Source organism: Rhinopithecus roxellana, chromosome 19 (genome assembly GCF_007565055.1).
Source record: "Rhinopithecus roxellana isolate Shanxi Qingling chromosome 19, ASM756505v1, whole genome shotgun sequence".
Lineage (NCBI taxonomy): Eukaryota > Metazoa > Chordata > Mammalia > Primates > Cercopithecidae > Rhinopithecus > Rhinopithecus roxellana.
In genome coordinates this window covers 53882988-53910178 of record NC_044567.1, presented here as the reverse complement: position 1 = coordinate 53910178, position 27191 = coordinate 53882988, and the positions used below count along the sequence as shown (strand labels likewise).

At 42.2% G+C, this 27191-nt stretch overlaps 2 protein-coding genes across 3 annotated transcripts in view; one reads left to right on the top strand and one right to left on the bottom strand.

Annotated features, from left to right (window-relative positions):
• Positions 1–27191, bottom strand: part of SPATA22 (spermatogenesis associated 22) — a 69519-nt gene that overhangs the window by 30523 nt on the left and 11805 nt on the right. The gene's annotated exons all lie outside the window — the stretch shown is intronic.
• On the top strand, positions 453–27191 carry ASPA (aspartoacylase). Its single transcript, XM_010382218.2, has 6 exons — positions 453–870; positions 5360–5555; positions 7844–7937; positions 13905–14012; positions 18994–19103; positions 23544–27191. Exons 1-6 carry the CDS (start codon positions 635–637, stop codon positions 23739–23741), a joined length of 942 nt encoding a protein of 313 aa, XP_010380520.2. The 5' UTR covers positions 453–634; the 3' UTR covers positions 23742–27191.

The following is a 27191-nucleotide window of genomic DNA, read 5'->3' as shown; positions in this document are numbered from 1 at the left end:
GCCCCTCTGTTTCTGATTGTGAAAAAGCATTCTGAAAGAACGGGTGCCGGTTCAAGAGGAGGTCTCTGAGGGTCAGCCTTTGGCTGTTCATAGTGGTGAGATTCAAATGCCCTCAGATCATGAAATGTGCTTGAACTCATTTCAGAGAAGAAAGGTTTTGAAATGCCTGTGGAAATACTGAGTGGGCCACTTTTTTTATTTTTTGAGATTAGAAATGTATAAACTATTTTTATTATGACAAGATAATTGTGAAAGCCTCACTGGACAACATCCTAGCTGAGGAAAAGAACAGAATTTTTGCATTAGTATGAAATGTGAATTTATTACTGTATTTAGATCTACTGACCATCTGAGGGAGTTAGAAGTTAAAGTAAACCACTGTATCTCTAGTTGATCTTTGCATATTTTAATCCAAATATGGTAAAGGGCAGGGCTAAAGAAGGCAGTGTCCATAAACGGGGCTCAGAACTTGTAACAGAAAATTAAAATATACTCCACTCAAGGGAATTCTGTACTTTGCCCTTTGGGTAAAGTCTCATTTTGATGTAAATTTCTAAACCTTTCTTAAGAAAATCACATTTCCTTTGATTTCTCTTCTGAATTGCAGAAATCAGATAAAAAACTACTTGGTGAAATGACTTCTTGTCACCTTGCTGAAGCTCCTATAAAAAAGGTTGCTATCTTTGGAGGAACCCATGGGAATGAGCTAACTGGAGTATTTCTGGTGAAGCACTGGCTAGAGAATGGCGCTGAGATTCAGAGAACAGGGCTGGAGGTAAAACCATTTATTACTAACCCCAGCGCAGTAAAGAAGTGTACCAGATATATTGACTGTGACCTGAATCGCATTTTTGACCTTGAAAATCTTGGGTAAGACTCTGTTTCGTATTGTACATGTATGTCTGTTGTGTGAAAAGTGGTAGGTGTGTGAAAGAGAACACATATATGTATATGCAGATGATAATTCATGTCCATACGTGCAATCGCTATGTTGAATAAGATCACTTTCACTTTTAATTATACTGCATTGTGAATTACACAATTATCTGAACTAGGCATTCACTTGCTCTTTTATAAACTTTCTTAAGCATCGGATTATTAAGTTTTCTTTTCAAATATATACAGACTGAGACAATACATAGAAAAGGGTTTTGTTTTTAAATCATACCCTGAACGAAACAGATTTAATAATCCTTTGCACTGAGTTAGCGTTTGGCCGCTATGCTTGCATACATAATTGTTAGCTTTTTAGGAAATTCACTACTATGTTTTCAAGCAACTATGTTTAGTGTAATACATAAAGTTCTAGTTCAAAACATGTAATGTTTCTAGTAATATTTGTTGAAAGGAAGAGTGATTAAATATCTTTTGCTGGAAGACATCAGACTACCCTGTGATCCGAACCAGCAGACATACTTAACTTCTGCGATGGATTGTCATAGATGGGATGCCAGAGATAAGAACTCAAGACACTTCACCCGAATTTTCAGTGTTTAAATTTTGCTGATTTACAATATGTTGCACACAACGTATGCAGTCATAACATGCTAGGTCAGGTCCTTATTAATTGTTTTTGCCTTTGTTTACATCATCATAGCTACCACTGTAGATATAATTAATATGCCTCCACATATTTGCTTTTTACCACTTCTTTCTTTTTTTCTCTTTTTGAGATGGAGTTTCCCTCTTGTCACCCAGGCTGGAGTACAATGGCGCATTCTCGGCTCACTGCAGCCTCCACCTCTGGGTTCAAGTGATTCTCCTGCCTCAGCCTCCCGAGTAGCTGGGATTGCAGGCACCTGCCACCATGTCCGGGTGATTTTTTGTATTTTTAGTAGAGACAGGGTTTCGCCATGTTGGCCAGGCTGGTCTCAAACTCCTGGCCTCAGGTGATGTGCCTGCCTCAGCCTCCCAAAGTGCTGGGATTATAGGCGTGAGCTACTGCGCCCGGCCGCTTTCTTTCTTTTACTAAAAAATATCATGAAACATCTGTTTTTCTCAGGACACTGTGCCAGGTACTGGGGGAGTGCACAGATCTGTACAACATGGTTTCTACCCCTCAAGGAGTTGGTAGACTACTAGCTAAGATATAAGATACGCACAGGCACAACTAGCCACTCTGTTCTATGTGCTTGTTTTCTGATCAACTCTAATTTGAGTTAGATCATTCCTTAGGTTTAGTCTCACCACAGATCAAAAGATGGACACTACTCTTAGGAGAAACATGCCTCACTTTATGGAATAGATGTTTTTCAGGGCACTTATACAGCAGTCATCCTGTTTGTATCAAATCATATTTTTGCTAGCATAAATTTTAATTGGAGAAATGCTTTATCTTCATGACTGAGGTTATGTCAATACAATTCATGCTTCTCTATTGACCTAAGATAGCTGTTAACTAACTTTTATATTACAAGTAAGAATTTGTTGAAGAATAACTTTTAGTGGCCATATTAACTTCCCAAATAGCTGTGGAATGGACTGGGGTGAGTTTATGAGCACCCAGTAGTATGCATTTCAGTGAGCACAGTCTTCTCAGTTAAATTCACTTTCTACTCCTTACTGTTAACACTGTTCAGAGACTAGACTGTCCCCAGGGTGGTTAAAAAATTATAAAATAGATAAACTCATTAACTTCTTCCATCTACCTCTCCCAAATTTATTCATTTTCCTGTATTCCTCATCTCAGTGGTAGCATCATTCTCCACCAAGTCCCCTACGAAAATCACCCTAGAACCTTCCCAGTGCTTCATCTCCCACGTCTAGCGGGTCACTAAGTCCTCCCAATTATTCCTTTCAAGTACTTCACAAATCCAGCCTTCCTCTCCAGTTTCACTACCTTAGTTGATTTCCTCTGTAGATAGTCAGAAGAGCCTCCTAAAGGGTCTCTCTGCATCCAGACTTGCTGCAGTCTTCCTGCCATCTATTTTCCATCTGATACCTCTAGGAATCATCCTAATATGCAAATCTGATCATGTCTCTCCCTGCTGAGGATTATTTAAAAGTTTATCCAGAATAGATTTAATCAACTTAGTATGGCTAATGCCCTTCAGAATCTCACTCTTCCCTGTTCTTCATCCTTTGGGACTCTTCCAATGGGAGCTCAACTGCAGGCATGAGAAGTGTCCATCATTTTTCAAAGCTTCCCAGACTTGACTCTGAGCAACTGGGTAGATACTAGCACCAGGTACTCAAAAGGGAAAGAGTGATACAGAACCAAAATCGTTGGGGGCAACCTCAGGGGGTTATTTCATGAATTAACTTTTAAAATGTATAAAAATCCATTAGGCTTGGTTTGCATATAATAAGAACCTGAGAATAGTGGTTTAAACAAATAAGCGTTCTTGTTCACAAATAATAAATCCAGAGCTAGGCAGTCCAGGGTTCGCGCAGCAGTCACATGATATCATCAATGCCAAAGGCTCCCTCTACCTTCCCACTGCACTGTCTCAACGTGCCAGCTTTGTCCTCATGGTTTTTGCTTCAAAGTCAGAAAATAACTACTCCACCTTCCTGATCGCATTCCGGGCAGGAATTGCTCCATTGTACATAGTAGGTCCCTTGAAGATACGAGCAAAAATAACCAAGGAATACAAATAGATGCAATTTTAAGAAAATGTGGTCGAATGGTTTAATGAGGAAAAGTCAATTTAAAACATTATATCTAGGAAAAAAATGTATCCTAACCATTGTGGGAAGTGGGGGAGAGGATAGAGGCCCATTTGAGAATGGAAGAAAAACTATTGGCCCTTGTGCCAGAAAAAATACATATATCTGTACCTGCAAACTTGTGGCCTTTGTGGAGAGGTTACAGACTCTGAAAATTCTGTTCCTGGACTTCTAGTGGTTCCTGGACCTCAATTAAGAATCTCTAATTAGGCCAGGTGTGGCTGCTCAGGCTTGTAATTCCAGCACTTTGAGAGGCCAAGGCAGGGGGATTGCCTGAGGCCAACACTTCTGTAACCACCCAGCAAGTTCTCCTTGTCCGCTGACCAGACAGAGCTGATCTATCAAGACAAGGGAATTGCAATAAAGAGTTTAATTCACGCAGAGCCGGCTGTACAGAAGGCCAAAGTTTTATTATTACTCAAATCAGTCTCCCTGAAAATTCAGAGATTGGAATTTTTAGGGATAATTTAGTGGGTAGGGGCCAGTGAGTCGGGAGTGCTGATTGCTCAGATTAGAGTAAAATCATAGGGAGGTGGAGCTCTCCTCTTACGCTGAATCAGTTCCTGGGTGGGGATCACAAAACCAGATAAGCCCGTTTATCCATCTGGGTGGTGCTAGCTGATCTATCAATTCAGGGTTTACAAAATATCTCAAGCCCTGATCTTAGGTTTTACAATAGTGGTGTTATCCCCAGGAGCAATTTCAGAAGGTTCAGAATCTTGCGGCCTCCAGCTGCATGACTCCTAAGCCATAGTTTCTGATCTTATGGCTAATCTGTTAGTCCTGCAAAGGCAGTCTAGTCCCCAGGAAGGAAGGGGGTTTGTTTTGGGAAAAGGCTGTCATCGTCTTTGTTTCAAAGTTCAACTATAAGTTCCTCCCAAAGGTAGTTCAGTTTACACCCAGGCATGAACAAGGATAGCTTGGAGATGAGAAGCAAGATAGAGTCAGATTAGATCTCTTTCACTGTAATAACTGTCTCAGTTATAAAAAAAAAGTATAACTGCAAAGGCTGTTTTAGTTCAAGACCAGCCTGGGCGACATAGCAAGACTCCATCTCCACAAAAGATAAGATTAGCGGGGCATGGTGGCGCACACCTGTAGTTTCAGCTACTCGGGAGGCTGAGATGGAAGGACTGCTTGAGCCCAGGAGTTTGAGGGTACAGTGAGCCATGATTGGGCACTGCACTCCAGCCTGGGCAACAGAGCAAGATTCTGTCTCAAAAAGTTGAAAGGATCTCTACTTAGATTATGTGAGCCCCTAAGTGACTGCATTTGTGCACTAGAATTAGCTAAAGTGGGGTGAAAAAAGATGCATTTGATGGTCTAGTCCCATAATAAATAACCCAGTGTACCATAACTACTAAGAAACTGTTCATTAAATTAATGGATATGTCGTGTTCAAGATTGAAATCAAATGATAAATTGTTTGATATGTCCTATTCATGACCAACCACATAAATGAACATATTACTTTGCAAGCATGCCAATGCAACATTAGTTACATGGAATCGAATGAAGAAAAAGAATGTAATTTTTCATATATAAACATTTCTGGTGAGTTTTTACTTCCCACACAGATTTTTCATATTAAAGATTTGGCAACGGGTTCTTTTTACACTGTGTTCTTATTATATGTTTATATTATCTCAGGCACAGATGTTGGTAATCTTTTCCTTTCTGCTTATAACAGCAAAAAAATGTCAGAAGATTTGCCATACGAAGTGAGAAGGGCTCAAGAAATATATCATTTATTTGGTCCCAAAGGTGGTGAAGATTCCTATGACATTATTTTTGACCTTCACAACACCACTTCTAACATGGGGTGCACGCTTATTCTTGAAGATTCCAGGAATAACTTTTTAATTCAGATGTTTCATTATATTAAGGTAAGGTTAATGTTATTCATTTCCAAGTTAGCCAAGGACTCGTACTTTTAAGTCAACTATGGATGTGAAACTATCAGAAAACAGATACAAGGGAAGGTGCAAGAGAAATGGGATTTCTTCCACAGCCAGGCTTGTGGTTGGGGGAAAGGGTGCTGCCAGGACACAGAGGCAGTGGCGAGAGGAAGGAGAAAAAGAGAGGAAATAAATAAAATAATAAACACAATTAACAAAGTACTAAAACACTTGTGGATTCTTGGGTCTATAAAATGACACATTTTATCCAGACAGCCATCAGATCTTGGGCTATTAGTTAAAACCAAGTAAAATTCATATTAAAAATGTAAATGGTATGGTCAATTTGTCAAAACCAAGTAAAATTAACATTAAAACTTTAAATGGTATGGCATCTCAATTACAAGGTTTTAGGAAACGTAAGAAATAGCCCTTCAATGTCGATTAAAGCCCAGTGATAAAAAGATTGCCTCCCATCAGTCCTGCCCTCGTCCCCATTTGATTTAGACACCCCAGAACACATCTAATCTTTCAGTGCTTCATATAGTCAATCATTTTAAGGCTCAGAAATCTCAGAGAAAATGTGCTAGAAAATAGCAACCAACCAGAAACACACATAAGGAACTGTATGCTTATTTCTGTGTACTAGCCTTCCTTCCTGAGAGTGAGGATGATCGAGAGGAAAGAGTGTGGCCTGTGCTCAGATCCTCACTTTCTCCTTCACTAACCTTATGTAGCAGGACCAGTGGCAGACAAAACTCCTCAGACACCGAGTTACAGAAGGAAGGGGTTTATTCGGCTGGAGGCATCAGCAAGACTTCTGTCTCAAGAGCCGAGCTCCCCAAGTGAGCAATTTAAGGGCTCACAACTCTAAGGGGGTGCGTGTGAGAGGGTCATGATTGAGCAAGCAGGGGGTACGTGACTGGGGGCTGCATGCACCAATAATTAGATCGAAACAGAACAAGATAGGGATTTTCATAGTGCATTTCTATACAATGTCTGTAATCTATAGATAACAGAACCAATTAGGTCAGGGATCGATCTTTAACTACCAGGCCCAGGGCGCGGCACCGGGCTGTCTGCCTGTGGATTTCATTTCTGCCTTTTAGTTTTTACTTCTTCTTTCTTTGGAGGCAGAAATTGGGCATAAGATGATATGGGAGGTGGTCTCCTCCCTTACTTAGACAAAACGCACCATTCCCAAAACCTTGCCGCCTTCATTTTATAAAATTGTGTCATGACAACACTTACCCATAAGGGTACTCAAAGCCTTAAATGACAAAGTATTTAAAGCATTTAGCCTGATACCTAGCCTATAGTAAAGATTGTTAGTTTTGTTTCCCTTAAGTTTTGGACAATAACTGGGTAGTGGTCCTGGTAGATCATAATGCAGCTATTCTTCGTTGCCTGTTGAAGAGAGAGCTGAATGCTTTGGTTGTCAGACATGGAAGCAGTATCGCTGACACTTTCGTATCCAAACAAAGAGGCCTGTCTTCCATTTTCATGCAGATGAGCAGGAGGACAGGAATCACCCAACATCTGCAGAGAGCCAGACCACAGGAAGAGAAACAGGATTGTTTTTTGTGTTGTTGTTTTTTTTTTTTTTTTTTTTTTGAGACGGAGTCTCGCTCTGTCGCCCGGGCTGGAGTGCAGTGGCCGGATCTCAGCTCACTGCAAGCTCCGCGTCCCGGGTTCACGCCATTCTCCTGCCTCAGCCTCCCGAGTAGCTGGGACTACAGGCGCCCGCCACCTCGCCCGGCTAGTTTTTTGTATTTTTTTAGTAGAGACGGGGTTTCACCGTGTTAGCCAGGATGGTCTCGATCTCCTGACCTGGTGATCCGCCCGTCTCGGCCTCCCAAAGTGCTGGGATTACAGGCTTGAGCCACCGCGCCCGGCCGAAACACGATTGTTTTAAGAAACAAATACCAAGCTAAATAGTTAGTGTAACCCGTGATGAAACAAAAATCCCCACATCCATTCAGAAAGAACATTTATTTCATGCGTTTTGATCATGGTTCTGGAGAACTATTTAATGTACCTTTTACCTGGAAAGACGTTGGATAATTCAATTTTATATGAATTTTATATTGTATAATTTATTTGTATGTTTTCAAAGCTATAACAACGCTGGGTTTTAAAGGGTTTCACAAAGCTGTTTTACCAGTCTTAGTTGATGAGGTAACACGTACTGAAGGTATTAGTGACCCCGTTGAAGCAAAGAGAACAAAGCAATACGGTTTTTACATAATAAGAAAGACGTTTTCGATTTTTTTCAGACTTCTTTGGCTCCACTCCCCTGCTATGTTTACCTTATTGAGCATCCTTCCCTCAAATATGCGACCACCCGTTCTATAGCCAAGTATCCTGTGGGTAAGTCATAGTTCCCATTGTCATAACTCAATAAAATATGTCCTAGCTGAAACTCAGAGAAATTTTTTTTTTTTTTTTTTTTTTTTTTGAGACAGAGTCTTGCTCTGTCACCCAGGCTGGAGTCCAATGGCGCGATCTCAGCTCACTGCAACCTCCACCTCCCCGGTTCAAGTGATTCTCCTGCCTCAAGCTCCCTAGTAGCTGGGATTACAGGTGCCCGCCACCACACCAGGCTCATTTTTGTATTTTTAGTAGAGATGGGGTTTCACCATGTTGGCCGGGGCTGGCCTCAAACTCCTGACCTCAGGTGATCCACCCGCCTCAGCCTCCCAAAGTGCTGGGATTACAGGTGTGAGCCACTGTGCCCGGCCGAGAAAATTATTTTTAAACAAACATTTACAGCTACCTTCCATATCCTTAGGCTTATAATTGTCAAGTAACAAGAGTTTAGCTCCAGGCAGGCTCTAACTGTACCGAATTTCCCCAGTTTCACTGAGCAGCTTTCTGCTTTTGTTCATGTTCCCTTTGCTGTAATGCTTGGTCCTTCTATTTAGTCTGGCACAATTCTTCTCATTCTCCAGATTCAGTTCACCTGTCACCTCCTATAGACCTTTCCCTGACCCCACTCTACAGCATTCATTACTCCAGAAATGTGTACATTTGACTAATATTTATAGTGTGCCTACCAGAGACCAACCCTGTGCTAGGTGCGGGGAACAGAACAATGAGCAAGACACACAGTCTCCCCTCAAAGAGCTTCGTATCTGATGAGAAGACAGACAGGTAAATAATCACTGCACAGAGTGATAAATGCTAAACAGGGGCAATTACAGAAGACTGGAAGAGCAGGAAAGACCTGACCCAGTCTTGATGGATCACAGAAGGCCCGAAGAAGTGGGATCCATTTTGAGGTTGTGTGTGTGTCTGTGTTTGGGGGAGGAAAGGAAAAAAAATTGAGAGCAGGCAACAGGATTCTAGACAAGTGTCTTGAAATTATCTGTGATGAAAGGCCATTGTTTATTTCCAATCTGCTATAGAGCAATACTTTTGTAAAATATAATTTAAAAATGAATTTCTAGAAAAACGATCACATACTTGAATGTTGCAGCAATGTCAAATTGCTATAAAAGTTTCTAAACACTTACTTTAACATCTGTACTTATCTTGCCTGGGACTAGTAGCTGACAACTGGTGGACCAGTCCTGGTCCTCAGACAACACTTTAAGGAAAACAGAATATCATATACAAAGGCCCCAAACCCCTAATTGATGACATGCCATGCTTGATACACTGTGTTCTCCATTTGTCTTAGCACTCTCTGTTCCCTACCCGCTTCTGTGGGCTAATAATATATGTTTATTAAATATTAGCTCAAATTACCAGTAAGTACACAGTTACACACACACACACACACACACACACACACGATCATTCACAGTTGTTGTTGTTGTTGTTTTTTCTGGGAAAGCTTCTCACTCCGTTGCCCAGGCTGAGTGCAGTGGCACGATCACAGTTCATTGCAGCCTTGACCTCCTGGGCTCAGGCAGTCCTCCCATCTCAGCCTCCCGAGTAGCTCAAACTACAGGCACGTGCCACCACATTCAGCTAATTTTTTGTTTTTTGTAGAGATAGGATCTCGGTATGATGCCCAGGCTGGTCTCAAACTCCTGACTCAAGTGATCCTCCCACCTCGGCCTCCCAAAGTGCTGGGATTACAAGCATGAGCCATCACGCCTGTACCTCATTCACAGTTTTAATCACACATATCCCACACAGACTCATACAAACTTATCCATTCCTTCCCACACAGGTTCTATGACTGTAACCATGTATAAAATACTAGCCAACCAGAGAATGGCTCGAACCCCGGAGGTGGAGGCTGCAGTGAGCCGAGATCGTGCCGTTGCACTCCAGCCGGGGCAACAAAAGTGAAACTCCATCTCAAAAAAAACAAAAACAAAAAAATACTAGCCATCCAACACTGGTAATACATACATTCATGAGCTTGTCCGGAGTGGTCAGATTTGACTGGATCAGAAAGGCAAGGTATCTGTTTCTCCAAAGCACTTGTGCTACCAGTGACCTACTCCAGGTTGTTTTCTGACCCTCTCCTTATCAAGACCTGTCAAAGATCTGAGAAATTTTACCTGACTTACAAGCTAACCATTAGCCTAGCACCTCTGAGTGGATGCCAGCAGAAGACAAAAGACTCCTAAAACAGAGACAGAATAGATTATTGACAGTAGTAAGAGCAGAGTGTCAGCATTTCTGCACCATTCCCCAAGCTCCAGTTCCCACAGGGTGACATGTAGAGAGCCAGATAGCAGCTATCCATGCCAGTGGTTGCATTCTAGGAGAGAAACCCTGAGCTGAGGGAACCTTCATTTTTATTTATTTATTTTTTTTTTTTTTTTTAGACAGTGTTTCGCTCTTGTTGCCCAGGCTGGAGTGCAGTGGCGTGATCTCGGCTCACTGCAACCTCTGCCTCCTGGGTTTAAGCGATTCTTCTGACTCAGCCTCCTGAGTAGCTGGGATTACAGGTGCCCACCACCAAACCCAGCAAATTTTTTGCATTTTTAGTAGAGACAGGGTTTCAACATGTTGGCCAGGCTGGTCTCGAACTTCTGACCTCAAGTGATCTACCCGCCTCGGCCCCCCAAAGTGCTGGGATTACAGGCGTGAGCCACTACGTCCAGCTGCGAACCTTCATTTTTATAATGGGCAGTAGGCACGAGTGTCCTTTGCCCCAAGGAAGACCCCATCCCTAACTTCCAAGGCTGTTCACTATACAGACATCCTTCAAAAGATCATCTGGAACAAAAATAGTCCATGTCTTGCTCACGAGACTTGGAGAAATGCAGAAGATCCATGAAGAATCCTCTCTCCACATCCCTCTTACCACCTGCTTTGCAATAGACGTTTCACTAGCTGTTTGTCATCTATTCACTTGTTTATCCTGCCAGTTACTAGGCTGTGACTTCATCTTTACCTTCTGGCAACTTCCAGCATGCAGCCCCTCACTCTCATACACCCTCTCATACACCCTCTCAAACACTCTCTTTCTTCTCTATTCCATTCTCTTTCCTGAGCGTCCCATTAGCATAATTATCGGCAGACTACGCTACAATTAAAATTACAACTGAAAATATTTTTTGTTAAATCTCAGATGGTTTAGCCAAGAGTAATTTAATTTAAAAGCAGGTTGGCAAACAATATAATAGATAAAAATCTAAACTTAGTTTAGATGTTCAAGTATTGATACTTTGTGCATCATAAAGGGAACTTTATACGGCCATCTTTGGCGGTCCTACAGTCCGAACCAAAAATTACCTTTTCGATACAAGATCTCCTATCAGAGCAGCATATTTAGATTGTAAGACGTGGCTACGGCAGTCGGGGTGGAACTGAATGAACAATAATTATACAAATAACTTTTCTAAGTCTCAAATGAGACCACGGTTAATCTGAGAAAGTTAGAAGAAAGCTGTGTCCAGTCACTCTCTCGTATTTGTGTGTGTGTGTGTGTGTGTGTGTGTGTGTGGATGATCATAAGAGTGGCTGCAGCAAACTGCTTCTTTCCAGAATAAGGTTTACCTAGAATGATCCTGTCATATGTCTTCTGCCTTGGGAACAGAGTACAAAGGTGGTCCTTGTAGGTGCCTACTAGAAGTTAAAGCAAAATTTGTACGCAGTAATATTCTTAGTGTATTATAAAATGTTGACTCAGAAAGATTGTCTTTCTAATGTTAAACATGCTTTTTTCCAATGAGTGCATGACATAAAAATATTCCCAATAAAACAGCAAAGTTGGAAGGAGAACATATCACATTTCTAATTATTTACAATGAGCTTAAGATTCCCTCCTCTTGAAATATTTTAAAGAGTTGGCTTAACCCGTAAGGGCCAAACATGCGAGCAGATGTTTGTTCTGGCTAAGAGTAGCATTGCCTACAAATATCATAGCCCAAGATTGATATTTGAAAGTTTGGAAATCTTAAGCTTTTATTTGGTGTCACAGAGAAACAGGATCTGTATCTCTTATTGCTAAGCCTTTGATTCGTTTCAGCTAATAGCCTATATTTGGATATTTAGCTTACTCCAATTCCTTACTTCAAGTATTGATACTTTTGTGCATAATAAAGATTCCTTTATTCTTAAATCATTGACTAGGGGATTACTATGATTGACTTAAATTATTCAACATTTACTCTTGAACTGGAGAAAAATTTACCTACCTGGAAGACTGGAAGCCCAACTAAAATCAGGATTCTATTAGAAAAAGGAGGAAGGTGAAATGGATTTGGGGTAGGCAAACAACAATGTATTCTATAGTATTCCTACAGACATATCTACAAACACACTTTTTCACGTTTGTATACGTCATTTATTCCCAGATGCATACCTTAGCCACATTTACGACACCGTATACTTAAATATATGTTCATACATATATGCAAGAAACCTAAGCACAACAAATAAAAAATGATGCAAGAGAATATGATAAGATTTTGTGTAGCAGCAAATAACAGAAGCGGGTGAAAACAAGATGAGTGTAAAAGAAAGCAGTATGTTAATGGGTGGAAGAGAATGAGGGTAGTACAGTTGGTAAATGATTTGACAAATGGAGAAGGTGCTGACTGGGAGATGACTTTGTGGGAGACTTGAAGGATCTACAAAAGTAGTTTAAAGAGTGTTTTGTAGGTAGAAGGAGGAATGCTTAACAGCCATACAAAGTAGACCGAATAGTACAGGCATCATTTCATATGAGTTAGAAGAAATGAACACAAGTTTTTCCTGCATAAAATTAAAACCGCCGGGCGCAGTGGCTCAGGCCTGTAATCCCAGCACTTTGGGAGGCCGAGACGGGCGGATCACGAGGTCAGGAGATCGAGACCATCCTGGCTAACACGGTGAAACCCCGTCTCTACTAAAAAATACAAAAAACTAGCCAGGCGAGGTGGTGGGCGTCTGTAGTCCCAGCTACTCACGAGGCTGAGGCAGGAGAATGGCGTGAACCCAGGAGGCAGAGCTTGCAGTGAGCTGAGATCCGGCCACTGCACTCCAGCCTGGGCGACAGAGCAAGACTCCATCTCAAAAAAAAAAAAAAAAAAAAAATTAAAACCAAGCCGAGTACAATGGCTCATGCCCATAATCCCAGCACTTGGGGAAGCTGAGAAGGGGTGGTCAGGAGTTTGAGACCAGCCTGACCAACATGGTGAAACCTTGTCTCTACTAAAAATACAAAAATAAGCCGGGAATGGTGGCCCATGCCTGTAACCCCAGCTCCTCAGGAGGCTGAGGCAGGAGAATCGCTTGAACCTGGGGGGCAGAGGTTGTGGTGAGCAGAAATCACACCACTGCACTCCAGCCTGGGTAACAGAGTCTCGAAAAAACAAAAAGAAAAATTAAAACCATTGCACTATTGTGTTAGGATGGATTGTTATGTTAAGGGCAAAATAGTTGCTCAAGGGTCACATAGATTGTCATATTGACTGAAATCCATGATTCATCTAGTCTGGATTTCTGTGAAATCTATAAAAATAGATGGCCTTCCTCCCGTCACAGCTAAATGTTAGATCTTAACAGTTTCTCTTCAGGTCCACCTATTACTTTGTCAGCATAAACTTGTTCACCTCTTTTACTATGTTATGACTTTTAAATATTTTAGCAATACTGAAGGAAATTTAAAGAAAAAAGACCAAAAGAGTTTCCTATTTCTAACATCACTGATTTTTTCCATGTTCTTTCCCAGTCTTTATTCACTGTGCATCTAACTTGAACATGTAGATGTTCAGCTTTACGTTTTGCCTCAAATATTATGTCTCAAATATTTTCCATAATGCTACATGGTTTGCCTTTTTAATAATTTTAATAACATAATTCTAAGTTTTGATACATTAAAATGCTTAGTTTTATAATATATTTTAATACTTATATAAATGTGACTATCTCTCCTTCTGTACCTAGGTATAGAAGTTGGTCCTCAGCCTCAAGGGGTTCTGAGAGCTGATATCTTGGATCAAATGAGAAAAATGATTAAACATGCTCTCGATTTTATACATCATTTCAATGAAGGTAAGTAAGTAATGAAGGTATCGTCATCAAACTTAACCACCAAACATTTAAATAACAGTTGGAGCCTGGGTCAAATTTGCCATGCTAATGATATGAACTGCTTTTTAAAATTTGTATTCACTTCAGCTATTCCTCAATGGCCAGAATAGACACATTCAAGAAAAGCAGGTGCCAAATAAAGACTCCACTTTAAATCCTTATTTCCTGTTAATCTCCCATTTTAAAAAGAAAAGAAAGATGAGAAAATACAAATGCCCGATAAACATATGAAAAGATGTTCAACATCACTCGAAATTAGAGAAATGCAAATTAAAATAAGAAATCATTTCCCCCATTAGGTTGGGAAAATATTAAAGTCTGCCAATATCAAGCATTGGTAAATGTGTAGGAAAAGGGGATACTCTCATTACCTGCTGGTGAACATATAAGTGAACATATAAGTTGGTAAAGACATTTTAGAGGATAATTTTACAGCATCCACTTCTTAAAACACACCAGTCTTATTACCCAGCAATTCCACATCTCAAAGAAACACAAGCACAAGCAACATGTTGTTTACAAAGATTGTTATCGTGCATCATTGATAACAGCAAAAGAATGGAAACAGCACGAATGTCCACCTATTGGTGGACAGTTAAATAAACGCACATGGAAGAATCTTCTAAACACATTGGTAATTAGCAGAAAGCAAACTGCAGACTAAGACATTCAGTACACCAACTGGCTTTAAAATAATCATCATCATCACCTTCTAGGATACATATGTATGTTAACATATCACAGGAAAAGTCCTAGAAGAAAACACACCAAACTGATAACAGTGGTTACCGGGGAGGGGAGGGAAAACCCAGGCTAATTTTGTCTTAGTTATATTCAATAAGAACAATGTATTTATGTATTATTTCTGTAATTAAAAATTAATTAAATGGGGACTGGTGGACGAGGTGGGTATATGGAGCTCTATGTACTATCTGCTCATTTATTTGATAAATCTAAAACTGCACTAAAAAGTCTATTAATTATAAAAAATAAGTTTACTTAAAATGGAAAATAAGTGCTTAAAATCAAAGAGGCATTCTATGTAAACAATTATTCCAACAGACTGAGCTGAAATTGTTGTTGAGGAATGGGCGATTATAGTAACAGAGCTGGTGTGCACTCCAGTGTCTGTGGGGAGTAAATTCCTTAACCTCAGATTGTGCATCCTACTGCGATCACAGACATTCCTTTTGTGCTTGGGAATCCTTTGAGTCCAAAATCATGAAAACTGAAAGTTTGCTTTTTACCCTCTTTGTCTGAGGTCAGGTTCTATACTGTCTAATGGAACTGGTTTTGAAAAGATCACAGCGTATTTACAATAAACCCTTTGAATAGTAAGTGTAGGACTACAATATGTTAAGAAGTGATACGTTCAGATAGAAGGCCACAAATCTGGGTGGAAAACACGGTTTTCAGATCATGGTCCGTAGAACCCTATCACAAGGGTGGAGAAAAGCAGTTCCTAGAACACCCTACCCCTTATCTCTGCTTCAACCAGAGCTCTTCTGTGTGTTAGAGCTCTTCTGTGTAACATTTCATGTAAGCAAAGGATTCTGCAACTCAGAAATTGTCAACCATGATTAATTTAGACTATCCAGCTTGGTGGATTTTCAACTGCACACTCGTATCCAAAGAATGCTGACAAATGAATCATTGCCACCATGTGAAAAGTCTCAAGAAGCGTGTAGAAGGGCTTCATTCTTGACTCTGTGCTACTCAGAATTGTAGTCAGTGACTTGGATAAAGACATATGTGACATGCTTACCTAAGTGACAGGTCGCAGGAAGATAGCAGGAAAACATCCTGGTTGAGAAGGCAGACCCAAGAAGTCCTGACAATCTTTAACAATTGTTTAAACCAAGTGTTTAAGGTTAACAACATCAGGGACAAAGTTTTGTTCTTATGTTTAAAAAAAATCCCAGAATAAGGAAGGTCTTTTTTTCTGCCTTGAATAAACAACACTTGAGAACCGTAAATAAATTCTGAATCCATAATCCAGGAGAAACATCTATAAAGAGGAACTTAGCCAAGGAGAGCATTGAGAATGTCGAAGAGCTTGAAAACCATATTGAGAATAATTCCTGACCAGGCACAGTGGCTCACGCCTGTAATCTCTGCACTTTGGGAGGCCAAGGCGGGTGGATCACTTGAGGTCAGGAATTCAAGACCAGTCTGGGCAACATGGGGAAACCTTGTCTCTACTAAAAATGTAAAAATTAGCTGGATGTGGTGGCGTGCACCTATAATTCCGGCTACTCCGAAGGCTGAGGCATGAGAATCGCTTGAACCCAGGAGGCAGAGGGTGCAGTGAGCCGAGATCATATCACTGCACTCCAGCCTTGGTGACAAAGTGAGACTGTCTCAAAAAAAAAAAAAAAAAAAAAAAAAGGAAAGAAAAGAAAGAAGTCTGCATTGGAAAGAAATTCGACATATTTTCTGTGACCCAGAGGGCAGAAGGGAATCAATGAGATAAAGTTACCTAGAGACAGAAATTTTTTTTTTTTTTTTTTTTTTTTTTGAGACAGGGTCTCACTCTGTTGCCCAGACTGGAGTGCAGTAGTGCAATGATGGCTCACTGGAGCCTCAAGTCCCTGGGCTCAAGCAATCCTCCCACCCAGCCTCCTGAGTTGCTGGGACTGCAGGCGTGCGCCACCACACCCAGCTAGTTTTTGTGGTTTTTGTAGAGATGGGGTTTTGCCATGTTGCCCAGGCTGGTCTCAAACTCCTGAGCTCAAGCAATCTGCCTGCCTCTGCTTCCCAAAGCACTGGGGTTACAGGCCTGCGCCATTGCGCCCGGCGAAACAGAAATTTCTTACTAACAAAGCTGAGCAGCAATGAAACGGGCCACACTTTGTGAGACTGTAAGAAGTCATCTTACTTCTGCGTCTGTAAGATGGCCAGAATGATACGGAGAATACTCAAGCATAGATGGAAGTTAGGCTTTCAAGACTCCTTCCAACTGTAAGTAGCAAAAACATACTCCTTTGTGTTCTCTCAGTTTTTACTTTCTTCCTATCGAACTTTCTGAATTAAAGAAATGAGATCTGGTAAGTTCCCATCTTCATCTGAAGGTGTGGTAGATTTTAATTCTTCCCTTTCCTGCATCCACATCCTGACAGTGTGATGTTTCATATCCTTCTGTTCAGAGAAAGAGTCTATTTTTCCACTCCTGGAATAGCTGGCTTGCCCACATGACTTGTTTTGTGCCATAGAAGAGGCTTGAAAAGCACTTGCACGTTGGAGCTTGCTTTCTTCCTGCTCTTGGAAACCCTGTACATGTACCATTATGTGCCACAGCCCACACTGGCCTGCTGGATAGTGAAAGCCTTTGAGGTGGAAAACTCAGGCACCCTAACAGACAGTCATGCAACTCCAGCTGACAGACATAAGAGTGAGGCCATCCCATAGGATCCAGCCTCCAGGTGAGCTGTCAGCTTACCACAAAGGCAGAAGCAAAATAATCAAAAATCCACAAAGGCAGTGTAGACGGAAGAAACTTTCCAACCAACCCACAGAATCATGGACTAAATTAAGAGGTAGTTGTTTGAAGCCACTAAATTCTGGGGTAGTATGTTACGCAGCAGAAGCTAACTGATACAGAAGTGATCACTGGGTATCTCCATTCTAACTCTGCTCTAAAGGCAAAGGAAGGCTTTCCTTTGAGTTGTGACCATAACACTCTATGGGCCCTACATTGGACCAAAAGTTCATCCTGTTTGCTCAGAGACAGCCTGGTATATACGTAAACTACTCCTTTTCCAGGTTTCTAGGAATTGGGTTGTTTGATGTTGCTGCATCTTTGGAAGTTAGTGTCCTGCATCACAAGATCTCATTACACAGGAGCTGTCCAAGTGTTTAATGTACTTAGTTAAGAAAAAGAGGTCAGGCGCGGTGGCTCACGCCTGTAATCCCACCACTTTGGGAGGCTGAGGTGGGCAGATCACAAGGTCAAGAAATCGAGACCATCCTGGCCAACACGGTGAAACCCCGTCTCTGCTAAAAATACAAAAATTAGCCAGGTGTGGTGGCGGGCGCCTGTAGTCCCAGCTACTCAGGAGGCTGAGGCAGGAGAATCGCTTGAACCCGGGAGGTAGAGGTTGCAGTGAGCCGAGATCACACCACTGTACTCCAGCCTGGGCAACAGAGCAAGATTCCACCTCAAAAAAAAAAAAAAAGATAAAAAAGAAAAGAAAAAGAGCACGAGGCTGAAGCACCTAAGCTGCCGGAACTCCTCCTGAAAATATGCAGTCATAAAAAACATCACAGCTGGAAGGGTCCTCCAAGATAAACTAATCCAAGACCTTCATTTGATAGGTCAAGAAAGGGAGCCTCAAGAAGTCAAGCATCTTGTTCAAGGCCACATAGCCAGGGGATTAGAGCCCAGGTCTCCTGACCACCAGACCCAGATTCTTTTTCTCCCCAACTGGCTTTTTCAGTTCTGTTTTCTGCCTCTGTCTCAGCGTGTTTGTGGACAGGGTGCTGACAGGAATCATTCAAGGACATCTTTTGACCTGGTACCATTTATGAACATCCTTAACTAAACGTTATCTGTTCTCCCCGTCACTGTCTTCATTTTGTTACTGTTGTCGTTGTTATTATTGTTTCTTCCTTACATTATCAACTTCCCTTTCTCCAGAATTTTTTGAGACAGAGTTTCACTCTTGTTGCCCAGGTTGGAGTGCAATGGCTCACTGCAACCTCCACCTCCCAGGTTCAAGACATTCTCCTGCCTCAGCCTCCCGAGTAGTTAGGATAATCCCAACCCGGGTATTTTTAGTAAAAACGAGGTTTCACCATGTTGGTCAGGCTGGTCTCGAACTCCTGACTTCAGGTGATCCACCCGCCTTGGTCCCCCAAAGTGCTGGGATTACAGGCATGAGCCACCGCGGCCGGCCCAGAGATTTTTTTTAGTTGCCATTGATACATATTGTTTTTGTCATAGGAAAAGAATTTCCTCCCTGTGCCATTGAGGTCTACAAAATTATAGAGAAAGTTGATTATCCCAGGGATGCAAATGGAGAGATTGCTGCTGTCATCCATCCCAATCTGCAGGTAACATTTGTTCTTTCTTTAAAGTGTTGAGAGTAACAATGCTGTAATTTTGAATGGAAGTTTACAGCTCACACAGCACTTCGCGCACATTCACCCATTTGATGCTCTCAAAAGACACTGAGCGTAGGCAGGGAAGATGTTCGGACAGTCGCTCCATAAATACTGATGAAGTGTAACCTGTGCTGGCTGTGTGGACACATCAGTGTAGGTATGGTCTACACTCGCAATGGAATTTCTAGTGTAGGTACACGAAAGTCTAAGTTGCAGTCTAGAAATGAAGATAGCCAGATGCAATGACAGAATAATGAGGTGGAAGAGGATTGCTCAGACAAGGCTGCTTAGAGAAAGTGAAATTCCTACCCACATTCAACGGGTAGGAATTATGATGTCTATTTTAATATAAGGAAATACAGAGCCGGAAGTGAGACCCTTCCCATAGCCATGTAGCTATCAATGACAGATCCCGAGTTAGTGCTCTTTGCAGTTAGCCACATTGCATGCTACCTCCCTGTGACAGAATAAGTTAGAGAAAAACAACTGTAACCTCTTTCTGCTGCCACCATTCCCCGACTCTCCTCAGAACCCCAGAATCTACTCCTTGCCTAGTTTAATCAATAATGACATAGTGAAGAAGGAAAAAAAAAAAGGGCTCTTGAGAGAACGTAGGAGGTTTAAATCCAGAAACGGCAAAGGGAAAAGGAGAGAAGAACAGATTTCCAAAGCCAAAGTATCCATTCCCCAGTGCGAGTGCCCTGCACACTCTCAGACCTCAGAGATGGAGGAGAACCTGGTGGATTATCCAGTCTGGGGCTTTCAACCCTGGCTAACCTTTACGTAGAGAGCATTTAAAAAACATAATAATAGCAATGGCAGGACTCCACTCTGAGATACTCTGATCTTTCTGGCTTGGATAATCAGGGTTGAAAAGCACTTATTGATCCAGTTCCTATCCCTGTTTAGTGACTCCAATAGTCATCCAGACTTGCAACTGAATGGAGTGGCCTCTGCCCAGTAATACAGACGAGTGAAGCAAATCCTGCTTTGTGGCTTAATGGGACCCAGGTAGAAACCTGAAGAAGGAGCCTAGGCAGCGTTTGCTTTTGTTTTTTGAGACGGAGTCTCACTCTGTCACCCAGGCTGGAGTACAGTAGCGCCATCTCGGCTCACTGCAAGCTCTGCCTCCTGGGTTCAAGTGATTCTCCTGCCTCAGCCTCCTGAGTAGCTGGGATTACAGGCTCATGTCACCATGCCTGGCTAAGTTTTGTATTTTTAGTAGAGAAGGGGTTTCACCATTTTGGCCAGGATGGTCTCGAACTCCTGACCTCGTGATCCTCCCGCCTTGGCCTCCCAAAGTCCTGGGATTACAGGCGTCAGCCACTGCGCCCGGCCTTAGGCAATGTTTTAAAGGAAAGGTAAAGACTGGGGGAGAGAAAGGAAGAAAGCACTATTGGTGACAAAAATATCAAGTACAAGAAACAGAGGCCAGGGTGATGATGTCATGGCAGGCTAAAACAGGATTTTTCAGGTTTTAGGATACTCTTGAGGAGTACAAAAATAATCCCAGGCAGGTGGAGAAGTGAGATGAATGAGATCAGTAGCAAACTGGGCTAGTGGTAGGTCTTGAAAGTTAGGAAGAATGGTTTTGATTTGACAGACAATAAGGAATGGCTGGGTACTCTACAGGAGGGATTGACTGGTTAATTCTTCCAAGAAATATTTTTGAATGACAACTAAGCTCATTCTGCGCCCTGAGATTCAAGATAGGGAAGGTTCCTCATGGAGCTTCCATCCCAATGGGTGAGGAAAACTGACCATGAATAAGTAAACAGTATGTAAACCAAATCATTTCAAACCGTAATAAGTGCTATAAAAGAAATAATATAAAAGAATAATATAGCAGAGGGTATAACAAAGGGTTCCAGTGGAGTGGTCACAAAGTGCCATCTCAGAGATGGTGGCACTGAAGTTGGAACCTAGAAGATGAGAAGCCAGCCATGTGGAAGGCTAGTGAAAGGGCCTGAGGCTGGAACAAACTTGGAGCATTTCAGGAACAGCAAGAAGACCCATGTCCCTGGAGAGTAGGAGTGAGCAGAGGACGGCAGAGCCTGGAGAAAATACACAGTCTGAGACCCGGTTATGAGTCTAGATTTTGTCCTAAGAGTGATAGTTCTTACTAAGAGATGCTCATCGGAATCACGTAGGGGACCCCCTCCCAATGCCTAGAACCCACCACAAACTACTAACGTAGCACTTCTCAAACTCGAGTCACATGACAATTACCTGGGGAGCTTTTTTTTTTTTTTTTCCCTGGGGAGCTTTTTTAAATGCTGATTCCTGGCCAGGAGCAGTGGCTCGTGCCTGTAATCCCAGTGCTTTTGGAGGCCAAGGTGGGCAGATCATGAGGTTAGGAGATCGAGACCATCCTGGCTAACACAGTAAAACCCCGTCTCTACTAAAAATATAAAAAATAAACCGGGCGTGGTGGCGGGCGCCTGTAGTCCCAGCTACTCGGGAGCCTGAGGCAGGAGAATTGCTTGAACTCGAGAGGCGAAAGTTGCAGTGAGCCGAGATTGTGCCACTGCACTCCAGCCTGGACAGAGTTGAGACTACGTCTGAAAAAAAAAAAAAAATGCTGATTCCTGAGTCCTATTCCCAGAGGCTCTGATCTAATTCATCAGGGTGTAGACAGGGAATCAGTTGAGTTCACCAGATGATTTTCATGTGGCTCAGGTCTGGGTAGCACTGCACGACATCAGGATCTCCGCAGGTGGGGCTAGCCAGACGTGTGCTGAAGAGGTTCCTTTAGTGACTCTGGGGCAAGTCTCTCTGCCTGAAAACCACCGGTTCAGAGAAACAGGTCTCAGCCGAGCCACCCTGTAAATCATCTGGGGCCTAAATACAATAAACACAGAAAACAGTGAACTATGAATGGGTAGCATGAGGGATTTGAGGAGGTGGGTGAAAGAAGTCCGTATCCTGATGGCATGGTTGCAGGCTGTATGACTGCATGCTCTGCATATGTCCAAACTCACAGATCTGTACACAAGAATGAGTGAATTTCACTGTATGTAAATTTTAAAAGAATATTTAAAAAGAATGCTGCCTGGGCCCTCCTCAGAGATTCTGATTTGATTGATCTGAAACGGGCCAGCCTCTCCCTGTATATGTGTATTTAACACCCCAGGCGATGATAACGTGCCACCAGGACGGAGAACACTGCCTGTGGTGCGGCACTTCTCCAACGTGAATGTTGTACACGTGAATGTCAGGGACCTGTTAACCTGAAGATTTCGATTGGGCAGGTCCGCTGCGCCTAACGAAATCCTGCTTTTCTAACAAGCTCCTGGGTGATGCGGATGCTGCTGGGAAATGTTGGAAATGCAGAATCCCAGGCCCCCCACCCCCGAACTATAGAATCAGAATCTTCATCTTAACACAATCCCCAAGATGATTTGCAAGCACCTCAAAGTTTGAGAAGAACTGTTCTGGGGTTCCTGTGGTGTGACAGCCACGGTGCTTGAGGGCGCAGAGGTCCAAATACCTGGTGCAGGACCGTTGAGGGAACTCAGACGTGACCCTAATACAGGACACATTTGGAATACACCCACCTTGTCTCAGACTCTCCCCAGCCCAGCACCACCTTCTCTCACCAATCCCTATCAGAATAGAATCTCCTTGCATGCAGGTACGACATGGCTCATTTTTACATTTCCCAACAGTAGAACATCTTGCACACAGAAGACTCTTAATGGATATTTCCTAAATTTTGCTGAACAGAATTTAACTTGAGCTGGCAACAGGCAGACTATGCACTTAGGTACACACGCATTTAGTTTTGCCTTTTAATATTATAAATCTCTTTGGCTACATTCAAGGTAAACCTGGTATTGAAGCAAACTACTTTTTATTTTTTTTAGACGCAGGGTCTCGCTCTGTCACCCAGGCTGGAGTGCAGTGGTGTGAACACAGCTCACTGCAGCCTCGACCTCTGGGGGCTTGAGCATTCCTCCCACCTCAGCCTCCTGAGTATCTGGGACTACAGGCATGCATCACCACACACAGTTACTTTTTTGTATTTTTTCTAGAGATAGGATCTCTATGTTGCCCAGGCTGGTCTTGAACTCCTAGGCTCAAGCGATCCGCCCACATCGGCCTCCCCAAGTGCTGGGATTACAGGCGAGAGCCACTGCACCTGGCTGAAGCAAATGTTAATTACATGTGTCAATTATACAAATTCAAAGGGGAACTCTTAAAACTACTGCCAAAATTCATGACCCAATTTCAGCGCAGTCAGATCACTTGCCTGCATCTCGATGCCTCGCTCAAGTACCTCTTTTAAAACAACAGAATAATTAATTTGTTAGTTGTCTAAAGTCTGACATAAATTTTTAGAGGAGAAAAACCAAATAAAACATGTGTATTTTGATTGTTTCCTGAGAGGATCAAGACTGGAAACCACTGCATCCTGGGGATCCCACGTTTTTAACTCTCGATGGGAAGACGATGCCATTGGGCGGAGACTGTACCGTGTACCCCGTGTTTGTGAACGAGGCCGCGTATTACGAAAAGAAAGAAGCTTTTGCAAAGACAACTAAACTAACGCTCAATGCAAAAGGTATTCGCTGCTCTGTACATTAGAAATCACTTCTAGCTCACATCTTACACAGTGTCTTACAAATTCTGCTAGTTTGTAAGCTCAAGAGCAGATTGTGCCTTATTCCACTGCATTAATATTTCCTAGCACAGTGCCTTATTCGGTAGGCATCCAAGCAAATTTCTTAAATTAACTAATATATCTTAAAGGTACCATATTTTATGTATGTAGCTTATTCACAGAAGTGTTTCCTATTTCTGTATAGTTTATTATACATTATACTTGGGTAGCTCAACATTCTTAATCAACAGCCTTTGTATTCAGAATATAAAATTGAAATAAAGTTATTTTATTGTGCTTTGCTTTATTGCACTTCACAGATAACTGTCTTTTTTTTTTACAAATGGAAGGTTTTGGGCAACCCTGTGTCTAGAAAGTCTAACAGTGCCATGTTTCCAACAGCATGTACTCACTCCTTGTCTCCTTGATAACAGCTTGATGATATTTCAAGCTTTTTTTATGACTTCTTACATCCGCTATGGTGATCTGCAATCGGTGGCCTTTGATGTTACTGTTGTTAAGTGTTTTGGAGGCACCATGAATCGTGCCCGTGTGAGACTGTGAACTTAGTGAAGGTTGTGTATGTTCTAACTGCTCTACTGACCAGCCACTTCCTTGTCTCTCTCCCCGTCCTCCGGCCTCCCTGTTCCTTGAGACACAATAATCAATAACTCTACAACAGCCTCTATGTGTTCCAGTGAAAGAAAGGGTCATACTTGTAGAAATTAAGCTTAGTGAGGAAGGCATGTCAAAAGCTAAGACAGGCGGAAAGCTAGGCCTCTTGCGCCAGTTAGCCAAGTTGTGAATTCAGAGAAAAAGATCTTGAAGAAAATTAAAAATTCTACTCCACTGCACACACACAAATGATAAGAAAGCAAAACAACCTGATTGCTGATGTGGAAACAGTTTTGGCGGCCTGGATAGAAGATCAAACCAGCCACAACTTTAAACCAAAGCATGACCCAGAGCAAGGCCCTAACTCTCTTTAATTCTGTGAAGGCTGAGAGAGGTGAGGAAGCTGCAGGAAGCTGGCAGAGGTTGGTTCACCAGGTTTAAGGAAAGAAGCCAGTTCCAAAACCTACACGTGGAAAGTGGACCAGCAAGTTGCTGATGTGGAAGCAAGTTATCCAGAAGATGTAGCTAAAATCATTGACAAAGGTGGCCACACTAAACAGATCTTCAATGTAGTTCAAACAGCCTTCTATTGGAAGAAGATGCTATCTAGGACTTTCCTAGCTAGAAAAGAGAAATGAATGCCTGGCTTCAAAGCTTCAAAGGACAGGCTGACTTAAGAGCTAATACAGCTGGTGACTTCCAGTTAAAGCCAATGCTCATTAACTGTTTCAAAAATCCTAGAACTCTGTTTTGTTTTTGTTTTTGTTTTGTTTTTTTGAGACAGTGTCTCGCTCTGTTGCCCAGGCTGGAGTGCAGTGGCGCCATCTCGGCTCACGGCGAGCTCTGCCTCCTGGGTTCACACCACTCTCCTGCCTCAGCCTCCCGAGTAGCTGGGACTACAGGAGCCCACCACCATGCCCAGATAATTTTTTGTATGCTTTTAGTAGAGACAGGGTTTCACCGTGTTAACCAGGATGGTCTCCATCTCCTGACCTTGTGATCCGCTTGCCTCGGCCTCCCAAAGTGCTGGGATTACAGGCATGAGCCACCGCACCCGGCCCAAAAATCCTAGGACTCTGAAGACTCATGCTAAACTGCTCTGCCTGAGCTCTATAAATGGAAGAACAAAGCCTCGCTGGCAGCACATCTGTTTGTGGCATGGTTTACTGTATATTTTAAGCCCATTGTTGAGACCTACTGCTTGGAAAAAGAAAAAAAAAAAAAGATTCCTTTCAAAATATTACTGCTGATTGACAATATACCAGGTTACCCAAGAGCTCTGCTGGAGATGTGCAAAGAGATTAGCGTTGTTTTCATGCCTGCTAACACGACATCGGCCAAAGCCCATGGATCAAGGTGTCATTGTGACTTTCAAATCTAACTATTTAAGAAATCCATTTCAGGCTGGGGGAGGGGAGAAAAAAGAAGAAAAAGAGAGGAAGAAAAAAAAAACATTTCATAAAGCTACAGCTGCCACAGACAGTGATCCCTCTGAGGGAGCCGGGCAAAGTAAACAGAAAACCTTCTGGAAAGGATTCAGCATTCTAGATGCCATTAAGAACATTCAGGATCCGTGGGAGGAGATCAAAATATCAACATTAACAGGAGTTTGGAAAAAGTGAATTCCAACCCTCTTGGATGACTCTGAGGAGTTCAAGACTTCAGTGAAGGAAGCCATGCAGATGTGACGGCAAGAGAATGAGAAGTGGAGCCTGAAGATGTAACTGAATTGCTGCAATCTCACGATCGGCACTTGAATAGATGAGGATTTGCTTCTTACAAAGGAGAAAAAACATGGTTTCTCGAGATGGAATCTACTCTTGTTGCAGATGCTGTGAACACTGCTGAAATGACAAAGGATTTAGAATATTACATAAATGTAGTTGATAAAGCAACAGCAGGGTTTGAGAAGACTGACTCCTCCTAATTTGAAATGAGTTCAGCCGGGCGAAGTGGCTCACGCCTGTCATCCCAGCACTTTGGGAGGCCAAGGCAGACAGATCACCTGAGGTCAGGAGTTTGAGACCAATCTGTCCAACATGGTGAAACCCCCTCTCTACTAAAAATACAAAAATATTAGCCAGGTGTGGTGGCGCATGCCTATAGTTCCAGCTACGTGGGAGGCTGAGGTAGGAGGATCACTTGAACCCAGGAGGCAGAGGTTGCAGTGAGCCAAGACTGCGTCACTGCACTCCAGCCTGGTGGACAGAGCGAGCTTCCATCTAAAAAAAAAAAGAAAAAGAAAAAAGAAAGAAATGAGTTATACTGTGAGTAAAATGTTATTAAACAGCATTTCATGCTACAGGGAAATCTTTCATGAAAGGAAGAGTCAGTCAATGCAGCAAACCCCACTGTTGTTTTATTTTAAGAAATTGTCACAGCCATCCCAACCCTCAGTGCCCACCGCCCTGATCAGGGAGCTGTCATCAAGGCAAGGCCCTCCACCAACAAAAAGATCATGAATTGCTGAAAGCTCAAAAGATCGTTAGCCTTTTTAGCAATAAAGTATTTTTAATGACGGAATGTACATGTTTTAGACATAATGCTATTACACATTTAACATACTACGTATAGTGTGAGCATAACTTTTACATGTACTGGAAAATCAAAAAAATGTGTGTGGCTCATCTGTTATAATATTTGTTTTATTGTGGTGATCTGGAGCCAAGGCTGAAATATCTCTGAGGTATGCCTGTAATGTGTAAGTGCCAGTAGAAACAAGTTGTGCAAGCTTGCTATTTTTTCCATTTTTATATTTGGGCTAATAGTAATATACTAAGTGTCCAGCCTATAAACTTCAGCATTCGTTGCAAAATCCA

Excerpts from the sequence above, each read along its gene's own strand:
- ASPA (XM_010382218.2), top strand. The coding sequence starts at position 635 with ATGACTTCTTGTCACCTTGCTGAAGCTCCTATAAAAAAGGTTGCTATC. Across the intron at positions 7,938-13,904 it reads TATAGCCAAGTATCCTGTGG|GTATAGAAGTTGGTCCTCAG; the intron begins GTAAGTCATAGT and ends TTCTGTACCTAG. Across the intron at positions 19,104-23,543 it reads TCATCCATCCCAATCTGCAG|GATCAAGACTGGAAACCACT; the intron begins GTAACATTTGTT and ends GTTTCCTGAGAG.